Source organism: Triticum urartu, chromosome 5A (assembly GCF_056163025.1).
Source record: "Triticum urartu cultivar PI428250 chromosome 5A, HENAU_Tu73, whole genome shotgun sequence".
NCBI classification, from domain to species: Eukaryota; Viridiplantae; Streptophyta; class Magnoliopsida; order Poales; family Poaceae; genus Triticum; species Triticum urartu.
In genome coordinates, this window is record NC_141877.1 from 548,025,417 (window position 1) to 548,043,885 (window position 18,469).

At 42.6% G+C, this 18,469-nt stretch overlaps 1 protein-coding gene across 2 annotated transcripts; it reads left to right on the forward strand.

The window, feature by feature from the left end:
- Positions 1 to 4,606: 4,606 nt before the first annotated feature.
- LOC147972746 (ruBisCO large subunit-binding protein subunit alpha-like) lies at positions 4,607 to 9,734 on the forward strand. 2 transcript variants are annotated; one of them, XM_087521657.1, is made up of 8 exons: positions 4,607 to 5,253; positions 6,023 to 6,144; positions 6,222 to 6,429; positions 6,746 to 6,891; positions 7,143 to 7,449; positions 7,812 to 8,062; positions 8,261 to 8,461; positions 8,890 to 9,734. In XM_087521657.1, the coding sequence occupies exons 1-8, from the start codon at positions 5,022 to 5,024 to the stop codon at positions 9,196 to 9,198; spliced, it is 1,776 nt and encodes a 591-aa protein (XP_087377783.1). In that variant the 5' UTR covers positions 4,607 to 5,021; the 3' UTR covers positions 9,199 to 9,734. The 2 variants fall into 2 exon arrangements, with proteins under 2 accessions (XP_087377783.1, XP_087377784.1); XM_087521658.1 differs by having other exon boundaries at positions 5,082 to 5,253; positions 5,986 to 6,144; positions 8,890 to 9,732.
- The last annotated feature ends 8,735 nt before the right edge of the window (positions 9,735 to 18,469 follow it).

Consider the following 18,469-nt stretch of genomic DNA (forward strand, 5'->3'; position numbering starts at 1 on the left):
CGGTACATCAAGTTGCATAGGGTAACCACTTTGATGCCTAAAGTTGAAAAATACATCAAACTAGTGCTCAAACTTGTCTCATAGTGCAAATACGGTGCAAAATCCGTTTGTAGACGAAGCTGGCACCTACGTGGCGTGCCAGCATGGCACCTGGCCCACTACTACGACTAGATCATCGCATTTTTGTGAAAACCGCCCTGAATTAATACTAAATTTGGTATAAAAAATTTCCAGAACAGCACTATGCATCTCTATACACTAGTAGAAAACAGGGCTTTCGTTCGGGCCAGATAAGCCCATTAGTCCGGTTCAGTCACGAACCGGGACTAATGTGAGCATTGGTCTCGGTTCGTGGGGCTAAAGGCATTAGACACGAACCGAGACTAAAGGGTGCGATGCCCTTTAGTCCTGGTTCGTGTCTCAAACCGGGACTAAAGATTAGACCTTTAGTCCCGGTTGGAGACACGAACCGGGACTAAAGGGTGCAATGCCCTTTAGTCCCGGTTCATGTCTCAAACCAGGACTAAAGATTAGACCTTTAGTTCCGGTTGGAGACACGAACCGGGACTAAAGGGTGCAATGCCCTTTAATCCCGGTTCGTGTCTCAAACCGGGACTAAAGATTAGACCTTTAGTCCCGGTTGGAGACACGAACCGGGACTAAAGGGTGCAATGCCCTTTAGTCCCGGTTTGTGTCTCAAACCGGGACTAAAGGTCCCATTTTCAACCCCCCCCCCCTCGCCCCCGGTATCGCCTTTTCAGTTTTGTAAAAAGCAAAAGAAAATGATAAAAACTTCAAAAAATAAAATTCTTCGAGATGTAGTTATATTACTACATCTACTAGTTAGGAAAATTAAAAAACTTAAATTTGGACATGTTTTGCAAAAAAGTGTCATGAAAAAGTAAAACGACTATAACTTTTGCATATGATGTAAAAAAACGTATAATATATCAAAATGTTCAGCACGAAAATTCGCATCCGATTTTGACGGCCTTTGGCCTATTTGCAAATTTTTAGAATCCTCAAATTCTAAAAGGAAAAAAAGTTATACTCAAATTTCAGTTTTTTTTAATTTTGGTTAAATCAGGTCAAACTACTTATTCAATAAGTATTAGTGTTACTAAATAATTATTCAAGAATATTAGTGTTACTAAATAATTATTACAGTTTTTTTGAATTTTGGTCAAACCTGGTCAAACTATGGTCAAACTACTTATTCAAGAAATATTAGTGTTACTACATAATTATTCAAGAATATTAGTGTTACTAAATAATTATTTCAATTTTGGTCAAATCTGGTCAAACTGTGGTCAAACTACTTATTTAAGAAATATTAGTGTTACTAAATAATTATTGTTTTTTAGAATAATAGTTTCAAACTCAAACAGTGAAACGTGTGACTTCATGCTCAAGCTAAACTCCTGAGGGTTAATAGGATTGACATCTTACTATTGTCAGAAAAACAACAAGTGCAGACTTGGAAACGAGGGGGAATAAAACCCGGAAGTTAAGCGTGCTCAGGCTGGAGTAGTGAGAGGATGGGTGACCGGACGGGAAGTTAGATAATTTGGAATGATGAGGGGTGATTAGAGCTTAGAGGTTAAATAGAGCAGTGATGAGGGGTGATTAGAGATTAAATTGAAAAATAATTCAAAAATTTGAAAATCAAAAAAATTACAACCCAACAGGGACTAAAGGTGGAGCTCCAGAGAACCGGGACTAAAGGCCCTCCTGCCAACTGCACTAGCCACTACGCTAGAGAACATTTCGTATTGAAACAATATCGACCTTAATGTTGTATAACTGAACACCCTGGTGGGGCATAAATGGACATAGCCAGTGCGGCCCATTTTCGATATGTTAGATATTTCCTATTTTAGATATAAAAAATGTAAATTATTATTTTATAAAATATTCATACCACTACAATAATATAAATGATTTGAGGAACTACTATGCTGTCACACAAGGCTCGTACTTATTTTTTCCATGCAATTTTTAATATTATTTTCGTTTAAAAGAGAAAATATTGTCTTAAAGCATCAACACATACTGTACATAAATATATTTGATTGAAAGCATGAGCATTTTTTAAATTATATGAACATTTATGTACATATTAAAAATTCAAATTTTCGTTAATATTTTTTTTAGATACATGAAAACTTTTTATACGAATATTTTTATAAATCATTATATTATTTTCTTTATATGAATAATTAAAAAATAGTACTACATGAATAGTTCCCGAAATTATGTGATCATTTTCTAAAGTCAGTTATTTCATTAATAGGTATATTAGGTACTACACACGAATATTCTAACTTACTTGTATTAATGTTATCATAATTTACATATTTTTTGGAACTAATTCAGGGGTTTCTTTCACAAAAATGTGATGCCCCAGTCAGTGACAGTGAGCCAGGTGACATGGTGGCACGCCGGGCGCCGACTACGTTTACAAACGGATTTTACACTGTATTTGCACCGTGAGGCAAGTTTGAGCACTAGTTTTATGTATTTTTTAATTTTGGGCACCAAAGTGATCATCCTATGCAACTTGATGTACCACCAGTGTATTTGACTCTTTTTTGTAACAAGAAAGATAATCGAAAACGCCGCCGAATAATCAATTAATTTAAAAATGATCTTCATTGAAACATGCCAACGATCAATGCCAAGCAATATAATGCAACTTAGGTGTACACAGTCTAGCATGTATATCCTAATTAATGATATGGTCGTGTGCCATATCAAATAAATGATCAATTACTTTAACTCGGAAGTTAGAATTATAGAAAATCAAGGGAGTGTAGTGTAGAGATCCAGTGTAACCGTACATTTGACATTCTTAATGTAAGAGACTGAACTCTGAATATATCAAGAGGGCACACAATAAATATACACGATGAAAAATATTAGTCTACAATGAGAAGTCTAGATGCTCCGGTTTCACATCCTACTCTTAGCCATGATGGCAAAAGGACTTGATTTTCTTGTTATCCAGTGCGAAAATGACTTTGCAAAGACATCTGATTTCCCTAGTCCTCATAATCCTAGTCGAACTACGTATTCCACTTGGTGTGGACATATACACCTTAAAACACACGCATATAATCTGCAAAATCGAACGAAGCGAGCAGTCTGACTATCGGTATTTGCGTATATACACTTATGAGTAGTAACATAGACTAGTAAAATATGTATGTTACTAGTCTAAGTTATTCACCACTATGATTAGCCTAACTATGACCCATAGTGCACCACTGCGTTCTGGTGGTCTGGCAATCGGGCATACTAGTAAGGCGCATGTTCGTCGTGAGTCTTACTTCCTTTTCTTCGAGCCTTGTGTTGCCTCGTGGGTTGTGAATAGAACAATGTATTGCCCAACATGCCTCATATGTAATGCCTGCGGTAACTCCAACACCATGGTACCACAACTGTGCTTCTAAAATGGGAGCTCAACTCTCACCAACAAGGTCCCATGTTTATAGAATCATCTCGTGTCACATGCGACCACTTAGGCTTGAGGGTGTATTTTTTGGCACTAAAATCGTACTCACGAGTGTCCGTTGTATGCTCATTTTTCCATGTTAGTTGTTAGTTACACGGTTACACTAATGGTTTGAATGTACATTTTCTTTATTCTTCTCTCAAACTATGGTAGACATGTGCTTCGGCCTTACAATTTTTCTCTCCATGTTGGTTGAAACCAATCCCATATTACTTTAGTTTTAATAATCTTCATTGAAAGATGGCAATGATCAATGCCAATGCATATTAGGTGTACATAGTCGAGCATGTATATATTAAGGATATAGTCATGTACCATCTCAAATAAATGATGAATTAATTGAACTCGGAAGTTAGAAGCATAGAAAAAAATAGGGCGTGTAGTGTATAGATCCAGTGTAAATGGTACATTTAACATGCTTAATGTAAGAGAATGAACCTTGAATCTATCACGTGGGCACAAAATTAATATACACCATGAAAAGAAATTAATCTATGGAGAGAAGTGAAGATTCGACGAGTTTTCTTGCTACCTTTAGCCATGATGGCAAGAGGACTTGCATTTCTCGTTGCTCGGTAGGAAAATGACTTTGCAAAGACATTTGATTTCCCGAGACCTCATAATCCTACTTGAACGACGTATTCCACTTGGTGTGGACATATACACCTTAAACACATGCATATTATCTACAAATCGACCGAGCAAGCGGTCGGACTATCGACACCGAGTTTATACAAAATCAGACTGCTTGGTCTCCCATCTTATATACACGATGATACATCGTACTTTATTGCAAAGCACCGTCTTTGTACCACATGTGGATAGGGGGTGGTAACTCAAATTCTTCTTCTACACATGGATTGATGTACCCCTTTTTCATGTCCAACTACCAATTTTTCATGTGAAAGCAAAATATTCAAAAACTCCGCCAAAAATTTATAGATCGAAAATGATCAGGTCCAACTAAGAAAAATGGCTGGCTGCTTGTTGTGGCCCAAGGCCCACCACCAGCCTAAATTATTTATTTTTTCCCTCAGCAATCGAATTGGTGGAAATCCCCTAAACCTCAAAAAACCCATATCTCTCCGTCGCCCACTCTTCTCCACTGACCACTCCGCCGCCGGCATCCCCCGGAGCTCCACTCGGTCGCCTCCCCCTCCTCCGCCCGCCGCCCCCCCCACGGCCGTCTCGCCATTCCTCTTGTTTCCGACCATCTGGACTCCCGCCGGTTGCTGCGACGAGGTTCAACGCGCACCGCGCGCGGTCGCCCCAATCCACTCCTCCCCACCCACTTCACGAGCGCCGGCGCCGCCTCCCCTCGGTGCCAGGCCCTGTCGCAGCCGGTCCCGGTGGAGGCGCGGAGAAGGCCCCACCTCTTCCCCCGAGGCGACGCCTTCTTTCGTCCCCAAGCCGCTGCCGCGCACCTGAGCTCCTCCCACCCTGTCCGGCGGCCGGAGCACTCTCCTCGACGCCGGGGCACTAAATTCTTGCTCCCACCGCCACCACCATGCCTCTTACAACAGCCTCCTTCGCCGCGCCCCCTTGCTCCTCATCCTCCTCCTGGCCGCCGCTACCCAGATGGCCGTGCCGGCTACACAGGCCGGCGATGGTCTGCCGCCGCCGCATGGCGGTGCGGGCGGACGTCAAGGTCATATCCTCCGGCGACGCTTGCCGCCGCGGGCTCGCCGCCGGCATCCACAAGCTCGCTGATGCCGTCTCCGTCACTCTCGGTCCCAAAGGTGTGTGATTCTTTTGCTTGCTTCCTTCCTTCTTGGTCAGATATATCACTGTAATCGTACAATTTTTTCTGTAGTATTACTTGTGGATAATGTTTGCTATGGTGTATAGTCTAGAAATATAGTGAGGTTGCCAATTGCCACGGATGGATTCTTTTTCCCCTTTTTATTGGAAACTGGTACAAAGGTGGAAACTGTTTCTGTCAATGTTCCTGTTGAGCCCTAAATTGATTGTTATCTTTGGTAATCCGCACAAGATGTTTGAACATTCAGTTTGTGTCGGGAGCCCTTTTCTTTTGGCACAATTTAGTCTGCTTGTGTAATTGTTCTCCGGTTTTGTATAAACATTTGTCATGCACTCCCTACTTCCGCACTTTGAAGAATAGTCCAAACTCCTAATCTTAAACTGTTGTGTCAGTATTGTAACTGCCATCTTGCAACTGTAATGTTCTTGCGAATTTGATAGTGAAATTCTAAATTCTGAAGCTTCCAATGGATCGTTTTTGCTCCTTTTATAATATATACATTTCATAAAGATTTTATCCTCTAATCCAGTGTACTAGTGGATATTGCAAATGAACTGAACACACTGTTCCTGAGATATACGATCACCAAATTATGCTCTCTGCCTGCTTGCTCTTCCTTGTTAAATCTGTTACCACTTTCATTGATATAGATGCTGTTCATGTTGTTGGGATCATATATGCCTGAACAATTTGTTTTATTGTCTTGTAGTGCTATTGATTGCTGAGAACATAAAGGTTTGCTGCAGGGAGGAATGTTGTTATTGATCAAGATGATGTTCCTAAAGTAATTAATGATGGTGTCACAATTGCCAAGGCTATAGAACTTCCTAATTCACTTGAGCATGCAGGGGCCATGCTACTTCAAGAGGTACAATGTTCAATGCTTTTACAATCATAAATTTCTTAATATCACCGCTTCTTATTCATTGCAAACATGTCAAACAGATAGCATCCAAGACAAACAGTACTGTTGGGGATGGAACCACAACAGCGATTATTTTGGCCCGAGAAATCATCAGCCTTGGCTTATTGGCCGTTGCCAACGGTGCTAACCCAGTTGCTTTGAGAAAGGGCATTGACAAAGCTGTTCATGAACTGCTTGAGATCTTGAAGACAAAATCTATCCCCGTGAGTACAAAGGAGGATATAAAAGGTAATCTTCGTCTCCTGGGAAGTCCCAAATCATGGATGGAAAAACACCAAAGAATAAGAATGGAGAAGCAACTACTGGACTTTGTCTGATATCTGCCCAGCAGATTATCATAACTAAGCAAAAATGGTGTATGTTCTCTATACTGAAATGGAACTGCACCTTACAAATTTGAAGTAATAAAGGGATGCAGACCATCATGTTGTCTTTTTATTTCTGTGGACATTCTGTAATTGTGGAATGAAATACGCACACATTCAGTTCAAATGTTGAACAGTCAGATTAGTCATCTTGGTAAATCTTTAAATTTTATTTTCAGCTGTAGCATCAATATCAGCTGGCAATGATGAATATGTTGGCAATCTCATTGCGGACGCATTGGAGAAGATAGGTCCTGATGGAATAATCAAAATCGAGTCCTCATCTTCCATATATACTTCAGTTGAGGTGCAGGAAGGAATGAAGGTACATTTATGTGGCCATAAAGCCCCTCCCTCACTCTCCTATGAGCTGTAACTATATTAGATGGTTTTTTCTTTTCCAACAAAGCATGGCATCATCTGAACACATAAACAAAGGCCATGTAATTTGAAATCAATTAACATTCCAAAAAGTTAACAATCTCGTAGAGATTTTTTGTTACTTGAGAAAACAAATATATATCGGCAAGCTCAGAAGGGATAATTATTCAATGATTCTCTGTCTGATCCCTGCAGATAGACAAGGGTTACACCTCACCTCATTTCATCACAAATCCAGACAAAGCAATTGTTGAATTTGAAAATGCTAGAGTGCTTTTGACTGATCAACGGGTGAATGAAATCCAAGAGATACTTCCTTTGCTGGAGAAGACCACACAGTTGAGTGTCCCTTTGTTGATTATTGCCGAGGATATTTCGCATTCGGTGTACTCGACCCTGGTTCTTAACAAACTGAATGGTTTGCTAAATGTTGCGGTTGTCAAATGTCCTGGTTTGGGAGATGAAAAGAAGGCTATTCTCCAAGATATTGCCATTATGACAGGTAAACTTGTAGATTTACTATTGCTAAGCTCCCTGCGTTGAAGCTCTATGCTGCTAGCGTTATTCTATCCATTGAAGTTCAGATTTTTGTCTTTATCATTTGTGATATCTTTGCAGATTTTGGTATTTTTTTCTTTCCAAAAGCTCTTTTTCATACATTTTTATCAGTTGCTTTTCCCCTCTAATGAATGCTAAGATGAGCCTTTTCTTGTATTTGGTATCTTCTTTATAACTTACATTTATGGTGTGTGGCTCCATAAGGACTATACTTTAATTTTGCATTTGCACGGTGCATTGCTTGGAAATTATCTAGTTATATTTGTGCCTGACTACAGCCTAAGTATTTTTTCTTCAATTGAGCAGGTGCAGATTTCTTTGTTAGTGACCTTGGTTGGGGTCTTCAAGCAATTACATCTGATCAGCTGGGTATGGCTCAAAAGATCACTATCACGAGTGAATCTACAACTATAATTGCACATCCCTCTATGAGACCGGAGATTGAGGCTAGGATTATGCAACTAAAGAAAGATCTAGAGGAGACAACAAGTGCCTATCTGAAAGAAAGGTTTTCTGCAAGAATTGCTAAGCTCTCCAGAGGTGTAGCAGTTATCAAGGTGTGTGAGCCATTCACTAGACTACCTACATTCCGATAGTTCTTCGTACTGAATGATGTTCTTTTAGCTTGCCGCAATCATTACATAGAGTTTCAGGATGCAGAAGTGCATAATGCAGAAATCATTGTAATTGTGCTATTAAATTTGTCCCCTGTTCCTCTCTTTGTGGGCATTTGAGGAGTTTTTGGTATTATTCAGGTAGGGGCAGCCACTGAAGCTGAACTTGAGGATAGAAAGCTGAGAGTGGAGGATGCGAAGAATGCAACTTTTGCAGCCATCAGCGAAGGCATCACACCTGGTGGTGGTGTAACATATGTTGAACTGTCAAAGCATATTCCTAGTATCATGGATCTTGTGGATGACCCGGAAGAGAAGATTGGTGTAACTATTGTGGGAAAGGTAGGTCATCCATGCATTTACTCTTCTATCTTTAGTGTGAATACTGTGGGGAAGGAAGGTTATCCATATATCTTCTCTGCAATATGGTTGCCCAATCATTGCATTCACCGCTGATTTTGTGTAAGATGTCCACTTTTGCGAACCTAAACATCATAACTAAGATACACCCTCAGATACCTGTTAGTTGCCGCTCAGATGGATGTATCTAGCACTGAAATACGTCTAGATACATCCGTTTCAGTGACAATTAGTACCAATCGAAGGGAGTATAGAATTTGCTAGTCAGTTATGGTGACTGACGAGCGTAAAGAAGTATTTGTTCAAAGTGCTCACTCATTAGAGCACTTGTAACACTTTTGTACTTATCCAAATTACATGCATCTATCGCATATCATCCTAACTGTAAAATTTGTGAAATGCTGTTCCAGGCACTCCTTGTCCCTGCCATGACGATAGCTCGCAATGCTGGTGCAGATGGTTCAGCTGTCGTAGAGAAGATTCTTGAAAGCGAGTGGCGAGTTGGGTACAATGCGATGACTGACAAGTTCGAAGACCTTGTTGAGGCCGGCGTGGTTGATCCGTGCCGGGTTGCAAGATGTGTGCTCCAGAACTCTGCTTCTATCGCAGGGCTAATTCTAATGACCCAAGCAATGATGTTTGATAAGATAAAGAAGAAAAAGTCGCCCATTCCTGAAATTCCAGGCCTCCCGCCGTTGCAGATAAATCAAAATGCTTAGGTCTGAGCAATTCTTATCCTGTTACCAAAGAAGGTTTCATAAATGTGAAGATCATTTTACTCTAAGCTAAGAACGGAGTCGGTGGTAAAGGACAGCTCTTCTCACGACTGTCTACAGCAGTGAATGGGCTCAGGAGGTTAGTCTGAAGGGGGTGGGGGTGGGTACAGCACTTCTCACGAGTGTCTACAGCAGTGATTGTCTGCAGCAGTGAATGGGTACCATTGATACCAACTATAAGTAGGCTTGCTCTGTTTTCATTTTAGTACTGTTTATTTTGTGGGGTTCTTTTTCTTTTTAGTACTGTTAGGTGCAGCATTTTCATTATCTCTCTTTGTAATGGTGTTAGTTGTTAGGTGCAGATTCTGCCCAAACAGAAAATATGTTAGGTGCAGTATTTTCATACCTGCACAATATTTTTGTAGTATGTAACATAGTATGATTACAGTGGCAGAACTTCTTGTCGATTCCCAAATGTTTAAGATGCTAACTCTTGTCTGATATGCTCATCATGTGTGGCCCTTTGTTTGATACATAATGAAAGTGGTAAAATCAAATGCGCTGCCCTGTGTTTATAAGCAAGAGTTTGCTGAAGTCAAGTAAAATGTTTGGTTGGTAGGGGTAGTTGGGCAGGGAGTTTGGACCCATCGATTTCAACTGTATCATGTCGTCTGGACCAGTTTGTATTGGTGTGACGTGCAATATTTTTCCTATATGCCGGATTTTGGAACAAGCACAGGATAACTGGCATGTTATATTGATTTGCTTATGGTTATGAAGTTATTTTTTGCTTTTACTTTCTAATATGTTTCATGGCAGTGTGTTGCCTCTTGTTTGATACCTGACAAATGTGGTGTTGCCTCTTGTTTGATACCTAACAAATGTGAACTATACGAACACTACATGTCTACTATTTTCCGTTTCGGTATTGATGTCAAATGGTAGTGTAATGTCCGCACTGAACGATCTCAGACGGTAGCATAATCTGATTACTACACTTACCTACTAAAAAAATAGAAACAAGTTAAATTTAAGGGCGCAAGCTACTAAAGTAGCACATTATCTTATGACAGTTGATGAGCACCAAGTACAAAACATAATCCTCCTTGTGGAATCTCATAACAGAAAGTGTGGATTGCTTGTTCCTACTTCCGATCAATCTGATAACCCCGTGATGCTAGCTGGTTGCACTGTTCAAGCTATTCTTGACCTGCACAACGCTGTACCTCGTGCGTATTACTTTGCTGCCCTGCGCATCCCGATTCCCTCGACCTCCGAGTCCCACACGTACATGCTCAAACGTGATGCTGCATAGTAACGGACAATTGAACATCTAGTATAAGAAAGACTAGGTTGATCCTGTAGTGTATAGTGAAGCCAGACAATTAACTGCATCAAGCTAAGCGGAAATCTAATCCGCAAGAAGAAGGGCGGCATGTGCCGATGTCCCAAGAGTATGCGTCGACCGAAAAAATGAAAGATTTATCAAGGCCCTCCTCTTTGGACAAGTCCATGTGCTCATATCCAAGAGTACAGGTCGCCCTGACAAGAAAAACAAATGGCGAGTAGTGATACTTTAGTGCATACTGAGAGCGCTGTTAGAATGTTGGTGAGCTGTGTTTCTAGAAACTATGTCCATGTTAGTTGCGATAGTAGCCTTAAGTTTCAAACCATACAAAAAACCGAGTTTGTTGAAATGACACTTGCATTGGATTTATTACTATACTGGGCCATGATAGCAATACTGGAACCGAAATAAAAGTGGACTCATCTCATCTTTATCACAAAACAACATGTTTTGCTACATGGTCGTTTAATGAGACTGTATTTTGTAAAAATACCCCCCTTCCAAGATAATATACTTGCGTGGCACTTATAGTTTGCTAAGATGTTTCTGCCGAAAGGTGGTTTAGTTCAAGAGGACTTGTTTGACAAAGCTATTTCCCATTCTGATGTTGCTCTCAGGATGATGTATTGTGTGTATTATTTAAAAGCTGTTCAAGGACATAAAATGTGTGTATGAACACCCATATAATAAATCAATAGGAAAAATATTTTTTGTCCTAACACCCCAAAACAAATAAAATGACATCTGTTACATGCAAATAAATGTCGATATTCTCTGGAAAGTGTGCTAACACCCACAAGATTGGTGACAACTAAAAAAATGATGGCAAAGTAAAAAAAACACTTCCATCCGAGATATAGCTGAAGACATAAAAACATGTATGCTCACACTTGTTTGTAAACGTTTAGAAAATTGCTAAAGGTTACTGAAACGAAAAGTTGAGCACCCCTCCCCCTCCCGCGAGCGAAGGGTGGAGGGGGGGGGGACCCTCCTCCCCTCCCACTCTCCTCCCTGCATTGTGTGGCGTCGTTGAGGTTCCTCTCGAGGAGCCAGGGCTTCGGGTGAAAACCCTTGACCAGTCCATCGGTTTCGACGACGGCGGCACGGTGTGTCATCTCCCTCTTGAGGTCGTCGTCGTTTAGCCCAGGTTACCTCTAGTGCGCCACGCTGTCATAGGCGGACATTCTCAGATCCTATCTTGGAGCTCCGTCAAATCTAGCATAGGCGGATTCACTTACCTCATATGTTTTACATGGGTCCTCTTTGGTTCCTTTCAGGTCCGCGTTTTCCACAGGCAGGTCCGGGCTCCACGATCCGGAGCAGGAGGGCAGGGGCCCCTCTCCGGCGGAATCTTGGAGTGAGTGGCCTCTCCAATTTTCTTGCATTTTCCTTTGATCTGCTTTGTAAGAGGTTCTTTATCATCACCATGTATCGGTTTGGCTGTGTTGCTTTATATATAAAGTGGGACGGAAGCCTTTTTCAGTAAAGGTTATTGAAACGAAATCCCAGTGAAAAAAATTCAAACCTACAGAAATATCTAGTATCTCAAAATGTATGCACCATATTCTCAGTTCGTGAAACTGGAGTTGATCTTGTTGGAGCATCTCTAGCAGATGCGTCAATAGCTAAATTTGAGGACAAAGATTTCGTTTTAGTGAATTAAGCATCAGCTACAAGATCCCCTAAATCATTACCGCATACAAAATTTGACTTTTGAAAATTACTCAATGTTTTGTAGGACCGACGGTCCACCGTATTATATTGAAGCATGAGGAGGCATTGTTATCGCCAATGAAGAATGATATTCATTTGAACAATGATAGCCTCCCTCCATTGAAGATTAATAAATATTATCATTTGTAGTTATCTCGTTTTCCAACTAGATATGAGCAAGTACATTGGTCGTGTAAAGAGTGCTTTTAAGGTGTGCTTTTGACTCAAATATCTGAAATGATATTTCAGTTCTATAATATTAAGTTTGAATTTTGTTACTTTACCTGATTTTAATTGATAAAGGAGCCTATGATCCTTTCATTATTCAGATTCTTTGGTCTCTAAATTAATGAGGTTGTTAATATTCAAATGTTCGATGCTGCATAAAGTGGTTGTTAACGATTCTATAGGTGGTTGAATTGAATTTATAGTAAATGTAATGGTCGTTGAAGGATATCAAAATGGTACAGAGAATGGTCGTTACTAATACAAAGAGGACGTTAATGATACTTCGGTCAACCATGGAAAATTTATTTATGATGAAAAAGGTGGCTGTGACCATTGTGGTTCTTATTGCCTCACGATTGACGATGACACACCATCCAATCTTTACAAGAATAAGGACGGGCAAAATATGCAATCATTATTAAACAATGGAGTCTATAACAACGGCTAACAACCACTAGATTGTGGTCATTATTGATGTTTAGCGACCACAACCTAACTTTTAATAACTCCATATACCGCCATTAAAAACGGTTTTTCTTGTAGCGGCTTGTGATCCAGCCGAGTCTGTATGCAAACTACATGTGTGTAGTGAAAATAAGCTGCCTTTCCACCTGTACACAAGCACGTACCGGAGGCTATCTAGTACTCCCTCCGTTCCCAAATAAATGACTCGACTTTATACTAATTTTATAAAGTTAGTACAAAGTTGAGTCACTTATTTTTGGACGGAGGGAGTACAAGCTAGCCAGATCAATCTGTCTTGGATTTGATGATCACAGGACCGTGTCAGTTCTGTGTTATTTTCCTTGCTTGATCTGAGCTTGTTACCCATGGGTTACACAAGTGTAAACATATGCTATACTAGCTAACTACAAGTAGAACTCAATGATTGATTCTTGCCCAACCCGGATTTAGACTCTTGGTTATTTCCGACAAATTGCAGATGCAACAATTGACAAATCCAGTCTGTGCAGTAATTACAGTACAATGTAGTTGTAAAATACTGGTGTTTGAACTCTCTATAGAGGCGTCTCTACAACAAGTGCAGCAGTGCAGATATGACTATATATCGAGAAACTGAACAGGCTACTGTATATAGATGGAGCCATCATATACATGTCTCCTGGAATCTCACACGCACCCCCCGACCTAGGGTTCCTCCCTCCCTCCCACCGCCGCCGCCGGCCATCCTAGGCCCCGCCACCGCTGCCGGTTGCCGGCCGCCCCGCCCCCTCCCCCCCTCCCCCTTCCCCCGGATCCGCTCCGCACCGCCTCCCCGATAGGTGGCCGGGGCGGCGCGAGCCCTGCCTCCCCTTCGGCCGCCCTCGTCGCTCCTTTCCTCCCTGCTGCCGCCGACGGGCGCCCCCGGCGCTGGCCGGGTGGTGTTGGCGGCGGCGGGGCCTGCCTGTCCCCGCACGCGCGGCTCCTTGCCCGGGGCATGGGGGCGGCGGCGGTGCCCCTCAGCCTGATGACGGCCCGGCGTCCCGACGTGGTGGCCGGTGGCTCGCTCGGTGGTGGCGCGGCCCCTTGGCGGCGAGACGGCGTGGTGGCGCTGGTTGGCCGGTGGCGTGCCCCCGGCCCAGATCGGGGCCCGCAGGCCCCATCTGGGTCCTAGCGGGCCGGCCCCCGGCGTGGCTTCGTCGTCGTCTGTGTGGTGAGGTGGTGGAGCAGCTCGGACGGGGGGCAGCGACGCTGACGACATGCCAGCTGCGGTGCGGAGGCGGGAGTTGTCTGGGCCTCTGAGGGCCCGGCCGGGCCTGTGGGGCCACGGGCCCGGCAGGCTCCCGCTTTGGCATCCGGTCGGCTACCGTCGTGGACGGTGAAGGTGGGGCCCTCCAGTATGCTGACGGTGCTGCTGCCCTAGTCCCGGCTCCCTTTCCTCGTTGTGCAGGCCATCTTCGCGGTGCCGTGGTGAGACAGTGTGGGAAGCTTCGTGTCCGTGTGCACAGGGTGGTGGTCGGTTTGGTGGCGAGCACCGGAGTGCCTGAGGTGGAGAATGGGATCGGGAGAAATCCCTGTTGGCTTGGCCGACACCGACGTGGTGGCGCCTGAGGGTGACATCAGACCTTCCTGGAGGGCGTCGGGGCTACCCTTCCACTTTCTTCACCGTGTACCGAGGGAAATCCTTGGCAGCAGCGTCGTCATCGTCGCGTCCCTTCTTGGGGGTGTTGATTGGTACCGACGCTTCAGAGTCTCGGAGATTGGGGGACGATTTCCGGTGGAAGCAGCGGTCGCGAGGCTCCGCCATCTTTGTCGAGCCGCCGTTATCGGCATTTGTTTCTTTTCTTTTTTCTCTTTCTTTTCTTTTTGGGCGTGGTTGTGCTGCTTCCGCCCCAGCATCTATCGTTGGTTGTATCGGATGTTTGCTTTGTAATACAAAGCGGGGGGAAACCTTTTTCTCATATACATGTCTCCTAACGTTTTCCAAGCATATATTGTTAAGTGCCATTCTCCACCTCCGCGATGCAAACTGGCATCCGTTAAAAATGATTTTTCTTGTACTAGCTTGTCATCCGGCTGAGTCTGTATGCAAACTACACGTGTAGCGATGGTTTTCAATTTTAGTTTCAGCAAAATTTCAGCACCAACCGAAGCCAAATGACCAAAATATTGACTTGAATTCAAATAATTTTTTTGAAATTTTGAAAAAATATTTTGAATTCTTGTGCTGTACTGAAATGGCTGAAATATTTTGGCTGAAACGTAATATTTCAGTGTCTATTGAAATTCAATGAATTTCACTGAAATGTCACTGAAAGTGAAAACTATGTAGCGAACACACACTGCGTTTCCACCAGTACACAAGATTGTACAGGAGAGCTATCTAGTACAAGCTAGTCAGATCGATCTGTCTTGGCACAACTTGGTGAAACAGGCACGCGACACAACCCGGGGGCCTGCACAGCGATTTGATGGTCAAAGGACCCTGTCAGTCCTTTGTTATTTTACTTGATTGATCTGAGTTTCATACCCATGGGTTACACGACTGTAAATAGCAGCTATACTAGCTAACTAAAAGTACAACTCAGTGACTATTCTTTTCCAATCCGGACATAGACTCGTGGTTATTTTAGACAAATTGTTGATGCAACAATTGACGAATGCAATCTGTACAGTGCAATAATTACACTGATGCTTGAACCCTCTATAGAGGCGTATCTTCATTCTTCAGTCAGGGCTGCAGTGCAATGACTATATACCGAGAAACTAATCAGGCCAGAGCCATATAGCCGGATCCACCATATTTGCAATGTTGTCTTCCTAACGCTTCCCAAGCCTAGATTGTTATCAATTGCCATTGTCCACCACTGTGATGCAAGCTAGCATCTTGTTTTGTGCATGATGCCCCAGTGCTGCACACGCGAGGAACAACATTGAGAGCGGCGAGGTGGCAAGACATTGGAGCACACTTCATAAGAGATGTTGGTGGCTATGGACCTCTATACATGTGAGGTTTTGTTACTCCTCTTTTTTGTGTGTCGAGTTGTCATCGGCGGCGCCAGGGGTATTCACGTGTATTCATATGGATACCCAAGATTTGGCCCAAAAAAATTAATACATGTCTTATTTAGCAGCCCACAGCCCACACAGGATACCGGCTACGCTCATCCGTTCACTCGATCCAGCCCCCACTCGGTCGTTCCCCAAGTCCCCAACCTAACCTAGCGACTGTGGCCAGCGGTGGCAGCGAGTAGCGGCCAGCGCCCAGCGGCGGCAGCGGCGGCGAGTAGCGGTCAACGGCGGCGGCCAGTACTGACTGCAGGCAGCGGCAAGCAGAGCCGTTGAACGGGCGACCAGCGGCAGGCCGGCAGCTGACCAAGTTCTATTCTCCTCTTCTCCTAGTTCTAACTTCCTAATTCCTATGGGCTCATGCGGCAGTGCTGGATTTGTCCTAGTTCCTAATTCCTAGGTCCCAGTCAAATCACATGATCCTAATTCCTAATTCCTAGTTCTATTATCTGTAGGTGGATTTGTAGTGCAGTCAAATTGGACAAATTGCTGCTAGTGCTGGATTTGAATGCAACGAGCTACTGCCTAAGGTGGGTATTCCGGGTTAAAGTTTTGGGAACAAATTGATGCTTGTGTTGCTGTCAAATATGCACATCACTCTGCTACTGCCTAGTCAGTGCGCGAAAATATTATTGGTTGAATAATTCGGTACAACTCCTCTGCCGTTCATGATGCTGTAGAATGATTTTTCTGTGTCAAGACAGATTGCTTGTGCTGTAAAATGCATTCATATTCATTTGTTTAGAACGATCCGAACACTAGTTTGCTACACGACCAACTTAGTAGATTACTAGATTGCTGATGTATTTTCTTTTCTGATCTTGTATCACAGATGAAGAAGAAGGGTGTTAGTATTGTTGCATTGTGGGAATGAGCTATGTGAAGAATAAGCTAAGGAACAAAATGGGTGATGAATATTTGAACAATTGTTTGGTTACATTTGTTAAGAGAGACTTTTTCGATCAAGTGAAGGATGAAGATGTCATCAATCTGTTCCAAAAAGGCGATCGCAAAGTTATATTGTAAGAAGGATATCATCACTTTATTAATCAAAAAGTACTTATGTATTCATGTTGTTATGGTCTGATACATTGAAATATTGTTATTGCCGTTATGTTAGTGTTGTTTTGTTCATATATTGCTAGTGTTGTGTTGTTTGATTCATATACTACATTTGGAGCCAAAAAAAATTTGGATGAAACCCACCCTTCATTTCCTGGCGCCGCCACTGCGAGTTGTCCATCAATTCATATGGACCCTACCTAAGGAAAGAGGTTGTGGTTTTAGCGTGCAACCACTAGTTGTTCTTTTGCATGCCGCCAGCTAAAAAGTGTGGAGAATGGTTGGAGGAAAAGCAACTAATAGTTGTTGCGAACAATTTAATCATGCTCATCGTATGTCTTTAAATTCTGAAGGGATGTACAAAGTTATGTGTCAAAAATAGAAGTATCCAAGTTGATGCTGGAAGAGTCACAGTCGTGGTTGATTCACTAGGCCCGAGGCCACCTCTCCGTTTGTCCATGACATGGCAAAACGGGACCTACATGATGCCAATATCTATCTAGTATAAAGAAATGGCATTATATGTGTAACCATGCATAAAGAAGCGGGTGTTTCCTCCGGGCAAGTTTGCTATTGATGTGCGGTCAAACAAAGGGAAAAGAACAAAAAAGGCACGTGTGTATTTTCTCTCACTCATTTGAGCAGGTGTGAGTTGCTCAATAGTCCTTTGATCCTTCCATTGATAAAATGTCCAAATAGGCCATGATTGTGTGTGGAGGATTGCCAGGTAATCCAAGCATAAGCCCTAAAATTAAAGATGGAATCTAGCCATAGAATGCATGTTGCAACAAAGAATTGTCTTGATGTGTCCGTGAGCTCGGTCCATATACACGAGGCAAATAGAGCCGTACCCACTAACACATTCAGATACTTTCATCCTCATCCTCTTGACCACCTCCTTAGAGCATGTATATGCATTTTCTTAGCATGATTATCAAGGACCAAGGTTCATCATGTTTAGAGCATCTCAAGCCTCATTTGTTGTATTTTTTTCTCTGAAATGCTCATAAAAATGACATCGGGCACAACTTAGGATATGGTTGCCCACTGTCGCGTTGACTGCCTTGTTGCCTATCACAACCGCGCAAACTACATGCTCAGGCATGGGGCTCTTCATCCACCCTTCCCATGCACCTTAATTAATTATCATCATCAAGCATGGGGTACTATATCCTTCAGTGTAGACATGGCCCTCTTCTTCAATTTCCCTCCATATCTGAAGCAACATAATGAAGACAGAGAATCCCCCAACCACACTGTGGTGCAAATCAATGGTGAAGAAGGCTCTACCACTTAGCTACCATACCCATGTAAACATTCCTAGGGATCAAACACTCATTAGAGCATTCGTAACACTTTTGTACTTATGCAAATTACATGTATCTATTGCATATCACCCTAACTCTAAAATTT

Bases quoted from the DNA above. Each gene is read 5' to 3' on its own strand.
- LOC147972746 (XM_087521657.1), top strand. From the start codon at position 5,022: ATGCCTCTTACAACAGCCTCCTTCGCCGCGCCCCCTTGCTCCTCATCC. The intron at 6,145-6,221 runs GTACAATGTTCA...CATGTCAAACAG, and splicing joins GGGCCATGCTACTTCAAGAG to ATAGCATCCAAGACAAACAG. The intron at 6,430-6,745 runs GTAATCTTCGTC...TTTTATTTTCAG, and splicing joins TACAAAGGAGGATATAAAAG to CTGTAGCATCAATATCAGCT.